Source organism: Phyllostomus discolor, chromosome 3 (assembly GCF_004126475.2).
Source record: "Phyllostomus discolor isolate MPI-MPIP mPhyDis1 chromosome 3, mPhyDis1.pri.v3, whole genome shotgun sequence".
NCBI lineage: Eukaryota > Metazoa > Chordata > Mammalia > Chiroptera > Phyllostomidae > Phyllostomus > Phyllostomus discolor.
The window spans coordinates 73,896,002-73,912,140 of record NC_040905.2 but is presented as its reverse complement, the minus strand read 5'-3'; the positions used below and the strand labels follow the sequence as shown (position 1 = coordinate 73,912,140).

The following is a 16,139-nucleotide window of genomic DNA, read 5'->3' as shown; positions in this document are numbered from 1 at the left end:
CCTTCAAGGATTGATGGTATTCTGTTTGCTGAGGTCTATATTTGTGCCATTAAAGTGTTCTCTGCCAAAGACATGTTGTATGCTTCTATTTGTTGAGATCCATCATGTAATGTATAGTCTGAGTGGAGGCTCTGAATGAATTCCCCCACCACACAATAAGGAAACATCTTTATTTTACACTTGTTTATGAGTGTAAAATACTCATAAACCCTACTCCTTTCTCACACTTTATTGTTTTAACTTAGAATATAAAAGCTATAAACATATCTCTCTGAAAAATTTGTCTGCCATTTCATTTTGTGGCAAGGCAAAATTAATAGTTTAGCTATATCTGGTTTCAAGGCTTAATATTATTTTTGGTCACCACTTCTACACTTCAGAGTTCTTCATTTTCATGACTGTCTCTGTGATCTGCCCTTTGGTTGGTTTGATCTTAAACTGGAGTGGGAGAAGGGTTGTGAATTCTTCCTTACATAAACATGGCCTGCAGTTGCCTTTCCTATAGAATTCATGGGTAGCTATTTTGCTCAAAAAATGTTCTGTAGAATCAACTGATTTTTATATTTTAGAGAAGCACTTTTAGCTAAACTACTCTTTATTCTTTTGTGAATAAACTATTTAACAGTTTTTATTTTTATGTTTTTAATACTTTCCTAGATCTCTTGAAATAAATTTTAACTAAAACCCACCAAGGCACTTTTAAGTGTAGCAGTCTTTCCATGTTGATTTTATTTGGAATATAAGCTTTCTTGATTTGTTGTCTTATGTCTTTTCAGGTGAGGGGTCAAAATTTTTTTCTTTCTACTAATTCTTTTCAATATTATTTATATTTTCATTCATTCTTGTATAGTCTTAGTGTTATTTTTTCTTACCCTCAACTTACTGATCTTTCAGGAGAAATATGTTTCAGAGAAGACTTGGATTAGATATTGTAATTTCTGATTTTTAAACTTTATTACTTTTAAAAATGAACTAATTTATTTTCAGGAATTTTTTTAGCACAATTTTTAGTTCGCACACACAAATTTGAGGGAAGTACAGAGATTTCCATATGCTCCCTTCCCCTAAGGGTGTATAGCTTCCTCCCATTACCAAGATCCTGGGCCGGAGCGGTGCACTTGTTACAACTGATGGACTTACATCGACACATCATCCTCACCCAGAGTCCACAGATTAGAGTTCACTCTTGGCGTTGTATACTCTGTGGGTTTAGGTTAATATATTTTAAATATAAAAATGTGCGAAAGTCACAAGACTTATCTGGTGCTTATTATGAACAGAAACATTTCCAGATTGATATATTTGAAGTTTACATTAGTTAAATTCTCATTTGTAGTTTTTAATATTAAGACTATTTATTTCCTTAATCAGAATTGCTCTTCCATATAGTACAAAACTTGTGAAAATTTGTGGACTATTTGAAGTTGCTAGCCCATTGGTAGACATGGAAGTTTTAAAAGGATTTGAATTAGAAAACTTTATTGGATACTATCTTAGAAAATGGGCATTTTCTTTAGGTTAAATTTGTCCCCTTATGGTTAGTACATACAGAACACCTTGGATGCTTTTTTTAAATCTACCATTTGGTCCAGATTTTCTATGTAGAAGAAGACTTTGAACAGCAATTTGGTACAAAGATATAGCCACCTCTGTATAGAAAGTATGCTGTTTTTATTTTGATTTTTTAATTTTTTTTTTTTTGTCTGTGGGGGGAGGTTTGGAGGAGGTATTTAGACATGGAGGGGACACTGAATCGATGTTGCATGAATTCCCACTGCAGTTACTGGCTGGTTAGCTATCGTATGTAGAGTATTAAAACCCAGTCATTACTATGTGCTTTATGATTATATTTTAAAGCTAATACAGGTCCTTCATTCATCATTGCACTTATTCGTTCGAAACCGAAGGTAAACACAGTGAAGGCTGGGGAAGAAAGGTGGAATTGCACTAACAGGTCCTGATTGGCCAACTCAAGTCAGGAGTCAACCTTCCGGCTCTAAGAGCAGCTCCTACAGCGTCCTTAGCAACCAGTCCAGGTCCCCAGCGACCCCGAGTTCTGCGGTGAGTGCTTACGAGTTCTTGCTTCTGATGACCTGAGAGTTACCACACTCACTATTCCAGGATAGCCGGGAGACCGACAAACACCTATGGGAGCACTCAGTCTCCTTTTTTAGGGTTCGATAGCTCTGCCTATGGGAAGAAGACTCCACTACTCGCGCCCCTAGGCCAGGCCTGCCATCTCAGCCCCTCCTAAGATTCTTAAGGGTCTAGCGTGGAAACAATCCTGCGAGGGCGTGAAGGGAAAAGAGAGGGGCGGGGGTCAGTCATCAGGTCATCTGATAGGGAAATAGGTTTTTATTTTTTCATGGGAAGACCAAATGAGGTGCGGGGAACTTTCTTATTGCTATCGATAGGGGAATTCTTTTAATTTCCTCTGGACAGGGACTCCTTTTCCTCTGTCAACCTTTAAATTCAGAAGCCAGCTTGCCTCACTGGACAGTTTTCAAGTCCTTCTATAGTTGGTGAAATTGCCTCCCACCTTTCTCTGTCTCTCCCTCTCTCAAAAATTTAAAGTATGTGTGTGGGGGGAGGGGAGGGTGCCTTGAAGATGTAAAACCCAAGGATTTTTAAAAGGCAATTAATCTAGAGAAGAGGGTACAAGTTATCCACTAAGAAAAATTTCTAGGAGAAGTAAAGGTGATGGTAGGATTCCCTCATTTACCTTCTCTCAACAATATAGCTGAACGAATTATACTTTTTTTGGTGGTCTTTGGTCAAATTATCTTGTGTTCCTTAAGGTTGTAGTCTAAATCTTGTATCCCCTAATGCTGGTTACCTATCCAAAAGCTTCTAATTTTAACATTGCTAGATAATTTTAACATCGTCTAGTTCTCAGAAATTGTTTTTTGATGTGTACTTTTCTAACCTTGTTTTAACTGAAGCATAAAAAATGTACTAGAGATTAATGTTAAAACCTTTTGTTTTCCTTTTTTAAAAATTCTGGGTCTATGCCAGGTGGGGAATGAACTGCCAAACATCCAAGCAGCTCTCCGGAGCTGTTTCATCAGCTGAAACATATCTCCTTAGTGTGTAAATGTTCTTTGCTCTGATGCTCCACATAAATCTTTAGGTTCAAGGTGAGTACTAGATTTTTATTTCAGTAAAAACTATTCCCCATGAAACCTTGTGATCTTGATAAATAATGCTATGTTCTTTTGAACAGCTGACTCATAATCAGAATCATTCGTTATCATGGTTAATTTGGTAAGCTTTCCTCTCTCGAAGTTCATTGTACATCCAGGGCTCCTAGTAAAAGTGCCTCGTCATAACAAGTGCTTAATAAATACTTTGGGTAGAGCTAGCAATTAGAATTTCGCAAACTGTTTTGTGCATGTGATTCTAGGAGATAGTGTTCTAAAGATTTCTCTGGTCAAATTTAGGAACAGCTGTGTGTCCTACTGTTACTCAGGGAGATTGTCAGCACACAGGACCTTATTAACAAGTCTGAGGCATCTCATAGTATGCACACCTTTAACTCTGTTCAGTGAAATGGTTCCCAAACTTATTTCTCAACAAAAAGTTTTTAGGAGGTAATACATCCCAGAAATCTGTATTCCACAAAATACATTTTGGGAATTACCATTTAAACTAAATATTGTGCTCTTTATTTATGCTTAAATTTCCATAAAACCAAATGAATTGATTTCTTTATCATGTAAAACTATATTTTTCAGATGATATGATGTTGCATAAATAAAAATGCTAAGGAATCCAATAGCAAACTAGTCAATCTAATAAAAAGTTTAACAAGGTTGCAGTATGTAAGGTCTATATTCAAAAATCAGTTCATAGTAGCAATTAGCAAACAGAAAAGAAAATAAACTAAGAAAAAGCCCACTTATAATAGCATCAAAAAGAATGAAATACTTATGAATAAATTTAACAAAGTCAGTGTAAAGTATACTTTGAAAATTACAAAACATTGTTGAAAGAGATTAAAGAAGGCAAAATAAGTAGAAAGGCATCCTATTCTCATGGATAAGAATACATAATATTAAGATAGCAATGCTCCCCAAATTGATCTACACATTCAGTATAATCCCTATTGAAATTCTAGCTGATCTCTGAAGAAATTGATAAGCTGGTCCTAAAATTCACATGGCAATTTTACCTTGAATCTGGAATAGAAGAAACAATCTCGGAAAAGAAATACAAAGTTGGAAGACTCACATTTCTCAATTTCAAAAATTACTACCGAGGGCAGTAATCAAGACAGTGTGGGACTGGTATGAAGATAGATATATAGCAATGAAATAGAACTGAGAAACTAGAAATAAGCCCTCACATTTGTGGTAAATTGCTTTTTGATAAGAGTGCTAAAATAATTCAAGAAAAAAAATTTTTTTTTCCCAACAAATGGTTCTGGAACCATTGGATATCAATATGCAAGAGAATGAAGTTGGAATACTATATATGCTAATATTAACTCAAATGGATCAAAAACTTAAATGTAAGAGCTAAAACTAGAAAACCCTTAGAAGTAAACAGGTATAAATCTTTCTGATGTGGATTTAGGCTGTGGTTTCTTCGATATGACAACAAAAGTATATACAACTAAAGAAAAAATAGACTCAACAGACTTCATCAAAATTATAAGCATAGCTCTTTGAAGCATTCCATCAATAAAATGAAAAGACAACCCACAAATTGGGGTAAAATTTTGGAAATCATACATCTGTAAAGGGATTTGTATCTAAATATATAAAAACCATTTGTTAAAGAACAAGTCAATTGAATAAATTTGAAAATCTAATTGGCTTTATTAAGTGATTCATCCCATCTAGCACTTAGAAAGGAGCTTTAAGAGTTGTACAAATTAAAAGATTTATGTAGGAAGAAGGGTGGGTCAAGGGAGCTATTAACAAAACAACAAAAAAAGGATTTTTCAATCAGGACATCTTCTTTTGAGGGGAAAGGCGTATGCAAGGTTGTTTTTGTTTGTTTGTTTTCATGTGGATTGCCTCCTCTGTCTTTGAGGAGGTGGGGATGGACAGGGATGGTGTGACAGATTACCTCACTGATATTGACCATAATATTCCAGGTTCATTAAAATTGTATTTTTGAGAGAGTTTGACACACAAGTTAGGTCAGGTATTACATGTAGATCTGGTATCATAAACTTTGGCAAAAATGCTAAAATTTTTACTTGCAACTCAAAAATTTGCAAGCCCACTCATTTTGGGCTTGTGGTTTTCTTTCAGCATTGCAACTCAATAAAAAAAGATAAAACAATTAAAAAAGGAAAAAAGATCTGAATAGATATTTCTTCAAAAGAGATGTATAAATGTCTGGTAAACACATGGAAAGATGATTACTATCATTAGCTATCAGGGAAATTCAAATCAAAACCACTTCATATCTGTTTGGATATCTGTAATCAAAAGGATAGCAAGCGTTAGTGAGCATGTAGAGTAACTGGAACCTCTAGACACTGCTGGTGAGAATGTAAGATAGTGCAGCAACTTTGGAAAACAATCTGGCAGTTCCTCAAATGGTTAAAGATACAGTAGCCACATTGTTCAGGAATTCCTCTCCTAGGTATATACTCAAGAAACTTGGGAACATGTATACACACATAAAGTTGCACATGATGTTAATGGCATGAATAAGCCTGAACTCATTCAGACTTCTTGGGTTCTAGGATCTCTGTGGCAGCTAGCCACAGTTAAGACAAGTTTATACTTTTATTTATAGAACATAAACTTTCATGGCCACGTATTTATCACTGTATGTGTGTATGTGAGGCGTGAGAGCAAATACTGAAAACATCACCTTTTTACAAGAAGTCCAAGAGAGAATGTAGAAACCAATTCTTTGAAAAGAATAACTTTTACAGTTTTTTACAAATATGTATTTATATATACATATTTTTTAGAGAGGGGGTAGAAAAAGACACACATCAATGTGTTTTTGCCTCTCATGTGCCCCCCACTGGGGACCTGTCCCACAACCCAGGCATGTGCCCTGACTGGGAATTGAACTGGTGACCCTTTGGTTCACAGGTCAGCACTCAATCCACTGAGCCACATCAGCCAGGGCTACAGTTTTCTTTTAGTACAGATTGCCTGTAATGACTTCATGTACTTGGTATGACATGGTCATTCAGCTAGTAGGTCATTCAAGCACTTCTCTGGCTATTCAGGCTTCCTTGTTTGATCAGTCACACATCGATGAAATGTATATATCCTTCATATACTGTGAACATTGGGTGCTTCTAATTACTGCCAAGTTTATCCTGTGGCATAGTATGCTAAGAGCAACCAACCAGTGCTCAGTGTCCTTAAAATCTGTGGGCTGCCTTTCCTCAGCCAAGGCTAATGCTCTTCTAGTACATAGCACCTACACAGAGGTGTTTCATCAGGTTCAGGATGAAGGTTTTCATCAGTTATTACCTTAGAATAGTCATCAATGAATTTTTAGCAGATTTTTAAAATGTAGATGTTCAGATATTTTATACCATGAAGCTTCTTAAATTTCCACAGCCAATCTGAATATTTACATTCACATTTAGTGTTTAGTTCTTCATGATTCTTTTGCTCCTTCAGAAATGGCTCAAAGACTTTGATTTATGTTTATTTAAAATTATAAAAACACCATATTACTTGATAATTTTTTACTGAAAGGGTTCATGTTAAGTTATTGCAAATTTTAAGTATCCTGTTCATTAGATAAAGATATGTTCATTCTTTGAACTCAAGGCCAAAACAAAGAATTCAAGAATTCTATTGTGACAGATAGGTGTGAAACCCACCTTATTTATTTTTAATTTTAAGTAGATTATTCATTACATCTTGTCATACTTTTATAGAATGTCATATTAATCATATATTCCTCTTGGGCAATTTTTCCCCCTAAAATCACTTGGGGCCCTTGTTGGAAACTTCCCTGCTTGGTATCAGAAGCTGTAACCCCTGCCTAGGCTAAGGCTGAGGGAGTGGCCTTGGACTGTAAGCCAGCAAGGAGACAAAAGCTTATCTCCCTGGCAGGACGCTGCTTCTGCTGCTTCATTCATAACTGAACTCCAAAGCTTGGTCAGTTAGCCAATGACGGGTAAGATTCCCCAAGGGGGGGACAACCTAAGACAGGCACGATCACGTGGGAGGCCCCCAAGAAAGGACTTTGGGGGCTACAACAAAAGGGGGTGATGGACCCTCTCTCCTAGGCTTTAACATAGCTTGAGTCCTCATTGTCTGGGAGAAAATCTCCTTATCTCTTGGTTGCCTTAGTTCCCTTGCTCCACCTAAACCTGAAACAATGACAGGGTGGTGCAGCTCTGTGCTGAAAAGGGCGGGTTCCCAGGGTGATCAGGCCTAAGAAAGAATATGTAAAATCCAGTGAAACCTGCTTTGTTTAGAATGCTCTCAGTTGAATGATAAGGGTCCAAGGAAGAAGTAAGTTTGTTCTTTAAAGTTTTACAGCTCTTTGACCCTGACTCAAAATAGGCCCTCAGACTTCCTTGCTATCTATTGTTTGATCCTTACTTCCTAGCAATGAGTAATGAGCTTTTACCTGAATTCTTATTCAATCGAAACCAATAAAAAGCCTCTCCCCACCAGGGAGGGTGGCCAAGGCGCTCCCCACGTGAGGAGTGGCCCTTATGTTCCTATTCCCCCACAGGACCTGGTTGTCTCTGTGTATGTTTTTAGCATGTTTTGACAAACATCCACAGCTGAGATGGATACTGCTGGACCGTATCCTCACCAGGCCCTATCATGGAATTCAGCACCTTGAAATGTGATAGTGTTGGTCTGTAGACCAGTCCTTTTCCTCTAGATTGCAATTTCTTAAGGGAAGGGTAGGGTTTCTCTGCACATCTCTTAAACATAGGAAACTTAAACATCATTAACACTGCTATTTTTGTGGAAACTGAACCAAAGTGAATTTTCTAAATGACAGCCCCTTAAAATGACTAATGTGGTACTGTTTGGTAGTGCTAAATATAAAATTACCAAAGTGTTCTTTTATTTCTAGTTTACATGTAGGGGTGTGTGTGTAGTTTTCTTTATTTCATATTGCACAATGAGCGTTGTGAATAAATAAAAAGTACTGACACACATCATAAGCCCAACAATAGAATTCATGGACAATTACATCCATTTTTAAATTCCTTCACAAATCATTCACTGCATTAGTAGTTTGCATCAAAGCCAAATGACTTCTATATGGTGTCAGCCTAGAGAGGGAAACTGAGGCAAGCTGAAGTCATCAGAGAATGACTTTATTTAGGAATAGCAGAGGAATGGCAGTTTTGGAAGTGCAAACTGTAGCAAGCTACTGGCAGGTCCGATGAAGCTTTAGGGCAGGCTGTATTTACTGGCAGAGAGTGTAGGAGCCCATCAAAGTCAACGCAGTGAGTTCATTGACTTGAGGATGGCGGGAGATTCTTAGTGAGTGTTCATTGGTCAGGAGTTAAGTTCCAGTTTTCTGTAAATCAAGCATTTGTGGGGCTCAGTCTCTCAGTTCTTAAGTTTCATTTTCCTGAGGGCACATCATGGGATTTTTTCCATTCCATATTCTCCAGTTCCATTTTAGATTGAAATCCTTCCATAGTGAGAAAAAGAGGTTTAAGTCAGCACAAGACTTTATCAATGAAGTATCATCTCATTGCAATTTTCCTGTATAAATTAGTAAGTGAGTGATGAGAGATGAATGGAAATAGTTCTTATTTAAACTTTGGTGGTACTTTTATATCATTTTCCACATTGTCCAAGGCTTTCTAAATCATCTGTAAATACTTTAAACACTTTTGTTTTCAGTACTTTGAATATTGCTATTTCATATTATTTATGGATTATACTTAATCACCTCTGGGAAAATGCCAGTTATTTTATTTACTACTACAAAGTTAAAGTACCTGTAGTAGTTATGAATCATAGTTGATAGGCTTATATGTGTGCAGTAAACATTTCTGTCCTTTCTTTAAATTGACTATGTATACTCCAATCCTCTGTTCTGCTTGACTGGTTGGATAGTCTCAGTTTTTGTTAGGCCTGCCCCTGCTGTGGTCTTCCCAGGTTCTGAGTCCTTATGTATCATGGGAGGAGCACTACAGGGCATTGGGTGAATTGTCATACCCATACAGCCCTCTTTGTCTTTACACACCTATTCTGCACCATGACTAGGCCTTGACAAGAGCTATGCCATGGGGTCTGTTATGATATGGGGTCTAATCTCTTAAGATAGACGTTTCCTCCCTGGTGTTGCCACTGCAACAGAGGACATGGCTCTGAAGAGCCTCTGTTAACTCCTGGTTTCAGGAAACATCTCTGTCTCTACCATCCCAGAACCTTTTTTCTCCCTACAGGGTACCCAGTATCATATTTTCAAAAAGCTTAATTTTTTTTTGTTTTTTTTCTTAAGATGAGGAGGAGCCAGTGACTTCAGGCAGTTTCATCTTCTTTCTGTCTTGGAGAAACTCAGCCAAGAAAGGAAGAAAACTATACATAGTCTTTTCTGAATAGAGAAGTACAAACCAAAAAGGATCAGAGTTCATAAAAATACATGTAAAGGCTTCATTCTTAAATGACAATAATGGTACCCCATCATTGATACTTTTCTTTTATAAACTAACATTTTTAGTCTTTTAATTATTTCCAAAAGGGACATGGTTTTATATTCCTCACTTTCCCCTCATGCTACCTAGTAAAAGAGTCTAATTGTTGTTGTTGTTTTTAATATGTATAAATGTAGGATCCCGAAATGGATAAGATAATTCAGTTTTCAACATATTTTGTCTAAAAGTTTTATAATTTATAACTGATACACATAGTTTAATAATTTAATGGCAGATAAAATAATTCACTATTAAAAACACAGTAGATAAAATATAAACCATATACTCTAACTTTATGCTACAGCAATCTGATTAGTTCTTAACTCTGAGTTTGTATTTTATTGTTCGCACTAGGGATATATTAGAGTCTTAAACAAATGGGTAGGGACTGTGGAAGGCTGATGTGATCAGAAGACATAAGTTTGGAAAAGTTACTCTAGTAGTCATGTAAGAGATGAGCCTGGAGGAAGACAGATCAGGAGACTGGAAGATAAGAAGTTACTGTATTAATCTAGGACGAAGACAATGGCGTCCTGACTTAGGTGAAAGGCAGAAGAGATGAAAAGGAGACTTGACTAACAGAACTCCTTTGAAGGTGGACGTCAATAGCTCATAGTGACAATAATACCTTCCAAATAATTTGATGCTACATGAACTGCAGAACAGCCTAAAGTAAGATGAGGCCTGACAATGACCATGAAAGAAAGAATTAGATGGAGCCTTGGTTTCTTATGACTATGAAGCTGCCAAAATGACCCTAAATTATTTAGGTTTAAACTTGTAAAAAATTTTGTCACTAAACCTAATTCTAATACAGTAATACTCTTTTATAATCTATTTTTATTGAGGTAAAATTTGCATATAGTGAAATGCATAAATATTCATTATACAATTAAGTGAGTATGCTGGGTATCTGTTGCTGATAACAACCACTCTTAAGCTTATTATATTAAATAATTTTTTATCAGCTCTCATGGTTCTGGAGTTGACTGCAAACTGTTGAGGTTGAATAGTTCTCATTTAGCGTTTCTCATGTGATTTCAGCTAGCTATCAGCTGAAGCGCTACTCATTTGAAGGCTTGACTGGGTACTACTGCACATACAGCAAAGATTAAAAATAAATAAAACCAGGAAGCAACATAAAAATACAGTAATACTAATACTACAAATAATAATAGTCATGTGAAGATTGACTGGATTCTACTGACAGTTGTAGTGGAGCCCTGAGGATAGTAATGTTTTACTTCCTTCTTGCCAGCCCTGAGAACAACACCATCTCAGGTTTCTCTGCTCTTTTTATTTAAATAATTCTGCTGCACCATTGGAAAAAGTCTCTTTATACAGTTACCCCATTTAAGTGTGTCATCTGTTTCCTGCCAGAACCTTGACTGATATAATGACGAGTGTTAAAAATTAGCTATCTTAAAAATGAAATGTGAAGTAATTCAATATATTCCTGACTGCCCATTTTGTTACTTCATTTTGCTATTTAAATATTCCACTAAACACAAATAGCATGCCCTAGTTTTGGCCTTACAGTCACAAAATGTGCTCAGACATGCTTCTAAAGGAAAATAAATCTGGTTGTGAGGGCAAGCAGAGAAATTTACAAGTAACCTTAAAAAGCAATAGCATAGTAATCTAATACTGATCATAAGCACTTATATATGTAATACTTCCTGTGAGTCAGGCTTTATTCTAAGCAATCTACATATATTAGTCTATTTATTTCTATAAAGATACTATTCCCTTTGCACAGGAGAGGAAACTGAGGCACTGAGCAGTTAAGTAAATAAGTTAGTCTGATTGTATTCTTTTAAGTGCAGCTATGTCATGCTGTTCTTTCAATGATTTTGCTGATAAAACTGATAAAATACAATAAAGACTATATATTATATGCAAGGATAATTTTATAGCAGTAACAACAGGTAGAATATGAGATTTTGATTTAAAGTTGGGTTTGACTCCTAGATCTGGTAGTTTAAGTTTAAATACATCCTTAATATAATTTCACACTTAACCCTGATTTTCCTTCTTGCTACCTTTTTCTCCATAAATAATGAATTTGCATGAAGCATATTCTTTCATAGTGAGAGCACATTTTTATTCTAATATACAATTTGATCTTTCTCTTTAGGTTTTATGATCCATGAATATACCTGTTAAGAACTCACCTGTGATTAATCCATTTGGAGTAATGTCTTCCTCTTATTCTGAACAATGCTTGAGATTTAATTTGCAAAATTTAAGGGAAAGAAAGAATGATAAATCAAAGTAAGTTAAAAAATTTCAAATTATTAAAGTAGTGAATGCATATATATTGTAGAATTTAGAAAGTACAAATAATTGTGAGTAATAAATATAACAGGATAAAAATCTTAACATTTACTATTTTTTAAATAGCTTCATTATTTATAGTCATTTTCAAAATTTTGAATTCTACATGTTTGTTTAAAATAAGCAATTCTTATAATCATATAGGTATTTTAAGTTGCCATAATAACCCATGAAGTGCATGAGAAAGCAGTCAATAACTACTATGTAGTGCAGTGTTTCAGTTATTGCTATGTCATTTGCTCTTTCAAATGAAGCCATAATAGAATATTTTTCTTCATCAAATTATTGCCTTGGGATAAAATTTCTGAAACGCAATTAACTAAATCAAAGTTTGTTGATAATTTAAAAATCATGTGTAATTTTAAGAATTTTGAAACTTAAAAAGAGAATAATAAGATATATAATACAACTTACATATGTTCGTTTCAAATGTTTTTCTCTAATAAAGAACAGATCAACAGATCAGCTCAAAGCGCTTTGGCCTCACATGTGCCCTCCTACTGTAATGACTGTGGCACATATCATTTCCGTTCATTTTTCTACTTTAATACACATGAGTATAAAAATTATATTTTCCATGTGAATAAATGTAATTATATCTTTACATAAGTTGTATGCACAAATAAATTATAACACATTTATCTGTGACTCGATTTTTTAAAAAAGCAATTTTGTTTTGAATCCAATCCACATTGATGATCATGTATTTTTTTCATTCATTTAGCAGCTGCATAATGTCCTAATATTATGAACTCTTCTAATTTTACTTACCTTATTTTCAAAAATTTTGCCAAGAAATTCATGCTATAGTGAAAATTATTGTATATTTCTCTTTGTGTACCTTTATGTTTCTTTGGAGTGGGTTTTTTCAGTGCTTGGATTTTTAAATTTAACTTGATGCTATTGCTCTCCAAAGTATCTGAATCAGTTTACATTTTCTTTACCAGCATGTGAATGTATCACTTACCCCATCCGCACCAACACCTGGTAATGCCAGATTTAATATTTGCTGTTATAGGAGGTCAGACATGGCACTTGCCTGATATCTAATTGTTTGAGATTCCTGGTAATTAATGAGATGAAGCATATTTTAATGTCTGTTGACATTAGAATTACTTCTATGAATTATCTCTTTTTTTAAGATTTTATTTATTTATTTTTAGAGAGGGAATGGAGGGAGAAAGAGAGAGAGAAACATCAATGTGCGGTTGCTGGGGGTCATGGCCTGCAACCCAGGCATATACCCTGACTGGGAATCGAACCTGCAACACTTTGGTTTGCAGTCCGTGCTCAATCCACTGAGCTATGCCGGCCAATCTCTTCATATGTTGGACCAATTTACTTTTGTGTTGTCTTTTTAATGGACACTTGATATTCTTAAACATTTATTATGAATTCTTCCAGGCTAGCTTGTCTTTAAACTTTCTTTCTGTGGTACCTATTATCATGCAAAAGTCTTGAAAATTAATATAATTATTGTATTTTTAAGACTGATTTAAGATGTTGAGTGTAAGATAATTTGCTCACTCTATTGGTCCATTTTTTTAACATATGCAAATTATTCATGCATTCTTCTATTGTTGGCTATTTGAATTATTGCCCGTTTATGATTAATTATAAACAGTGTTTCCATGAACACTGTTGCACAAGCATCCTGGCACATATTCTAAGGTGTACATACCTAGGAATGGACTTTTTGGATCATAGAATATATACCATTTAGTGAACAGAAGTTATTAATTATAAATGTTTTATGGTTAGTCATTTTTCTATTTTGGCTGAGAAATCTATCCTTACCACCAGATAGTGTAGATATTCTTGTACATTATTTTCTTAACAAACCTGTTGTTTTGTCTTTCATGTATTACATTTGGAAATTATTTTTGTTAATGGTGTGAAGTACAGGTCTAATTTTCTTTTTTAACATTCATACCCAGTTATCAACACCATTCTCCACTATTTCTCTAGTACAATTATTGTATAAATCAACTGCCTGCACATAATGGGTATGTGTCTGGGCTCTCTATTCTGTTTCATCGATCTGTTTGTCTCCTTGCATACCAACACCCCACTGCCTTAGTCACTATCATTTAATAATAACATTGAATAGTTAATATGACTGATTTTCCAAATTTGTTCTTCTTCAATGATATACTGCATATTATTTTTAGGATCACTTTGTCATGTTTATTTTTCCAAGCACATGAGATTGTTTATTGGATTTTTCTAAATCTACAAATCAATTTGAGAATTGGCATATATAGTATAGTAAGGATTCCAATCCATTACAAGAAATATCTCTCCATTTATATAGTTGCTTATAAAATTTTCTCAATGAAATTTTAATGTTTTTTTCCATAGAGGTACTATCTTTTGTTATATCTATTTTTATGTTTTTGGTATTTTTGGTACTATTATAAGTTTTATGCATATATTTTTAAAATAAATTTTTTTAGCTGTTGTCACAAGAGATAAATATAACTGACTTTATACATTGATCGTACAGAAATTTTGCTAAATTGTCTTATTAATTCTAAACATTATTTCAACTTTGATTTAAAAGTAATACTCTAAACATTTCATAATTAAGTATGTTGTTTTTCTCTAACCTTATTTGGCATTTTAATCCTATTTTGTTTTATTTATGAACCACACTAGACTTTATTGCTATTTTAAGTAGTTAATATCCCTTTATATTTTATTTACTGTATCACTTTCCTTGGTTTTTATTCCTTCTTGTTTTTTATTCCTTGTTTTTCTTTTGCCTGATGTACAAATTCAAAAATTTTCCTTAGTGAGATTTTGTTGTTAAAAATGTTTATTAATCTAAATATATTTTTATTTTATTCTTATTCTTAAAATTTTAAAAATGAATATGGAATTAACTTTTTTCTGTTATAACTTTTATTCATTTTTTTCCGCAGCACATTAATGATATTATTTCACTCACAGCTTCCCCTGTTGCTCTTGAGAATTTGGGTGAAATTTTGATTCAATTTTTTTAAGATTAATGTGTTTTTCCAAACTTTGGATACTTTCAAAAATTTCTTATTGCCTTGCATTTTCTGCAGTTTTTACTATGATGTATCTATCAGCATGTAATTAAAAAATTATTCTCCTTGGATTTCTTAGACCTTTGAATCTATGGACTGCTGCCTTTCATAATTCCTAACAAATGATCAGACATGGTTTCCTTTGTTGCCACCTTGGCAGCGCATTCTCCCTTTTCTCTCCTTACAGGGCTCCATTAAATGTACATTAGGCCACCTCATTTTACATTTCGTGTCTTTTACTCTCACATCTCCATTTTTCATCTTTTGTCTATTCTTCCTCTATTTTGAATAATTTATTCTGATGTGATATGTGTTCTACATGACTGATTTTCTCTCTTGTTACCAAATTTATCCATTGAGTTTTAATAATTATATCTTACATTTCTAGTGATTCATTTACTTTTCTTCAAATCTTCTGTTTAGGCCTATCATTTTTGGTTGCCTGCAGATAATTTTAAACATATTGTGGAACAAGTATAATGGTTTTATAATTTGTTTCTGATTATTCCAATAATTGTAGTCTTGATAAGTTTGTAATATTTATTGTTCTCCTTTATGTTGTATGTTTTCATTTCCCACTTGTCCTTGGGGGAGAATGTTGGTGTCATCCTCCAGAGAACCTTGCATTTGCTCTCTTCCAGGCACCTGGAGATGCTACTAGTTTGGTACAAGTGAAACTGACTTCCCTAAGTGTTCCTGGCCAACCACCTTTCTTTGCCTGGGGAATAAATCTGTAGAGACTGGCCTCCTCAGACACTTAGGCATGCACACACAGACATGTGCACACACACATTTTTTTCTTTTTATTTCTTGAGCACCAAAGCTGCCTTCTCTACAGCCTCCTGGGGTTAGGGAGAAAAGGTTGGGATGACAGGCAATGTGAAGAATGTAAGTTTTCTGCACTTTGAAAATCCTGGCCTTTTCTTCACTGTACAGTCACTTGGAAAACATACTTGGCCTTGTCTCCATGGCCCCTTGATCAAGAGAAATCAGAACCTGTCCCTGGATTCAGCTGTTTGAGATGAGGCAGAGACCTAACTTGCACGAAGGAACATCATTTTCGTTTCTATTCTTAGGTGTTGCATGAACTGTCATAGGCCTCATACATATTTGCTTCACTTTTTCTTTCTTAGAAA

General features: G+C 34.6%; 1 protein-coding gene across 1 annotated transcript in view; it reads left to right on the top strand.

Annotated features, from left to right (window-relative positions):
• Nucleotides 1-2,996: 2,996 nt before the first annotated feature.
• The window catches only part of TMEM232 (transmembrane protein 232), a 171,454-nt gene continuing 158,311 nt past the window's right edge, over nt 2,997-16,139 (top strand). The window contains exons 1-2 of the mRNA XM_036020644.1: nt 2,997-3,138; nt 11,753-11,887. Of these exons, the coding sequence (XP_035876537.1) occupies nt 11,763-11,887 (125 nt within the window). The 5' untranslated portion in view covers nt 2,997-3,138; nt 11,753-11,762. The remainder of the gene's footprint in view (nt 3,139-11,752; nt 11,888-16,139) is intronic.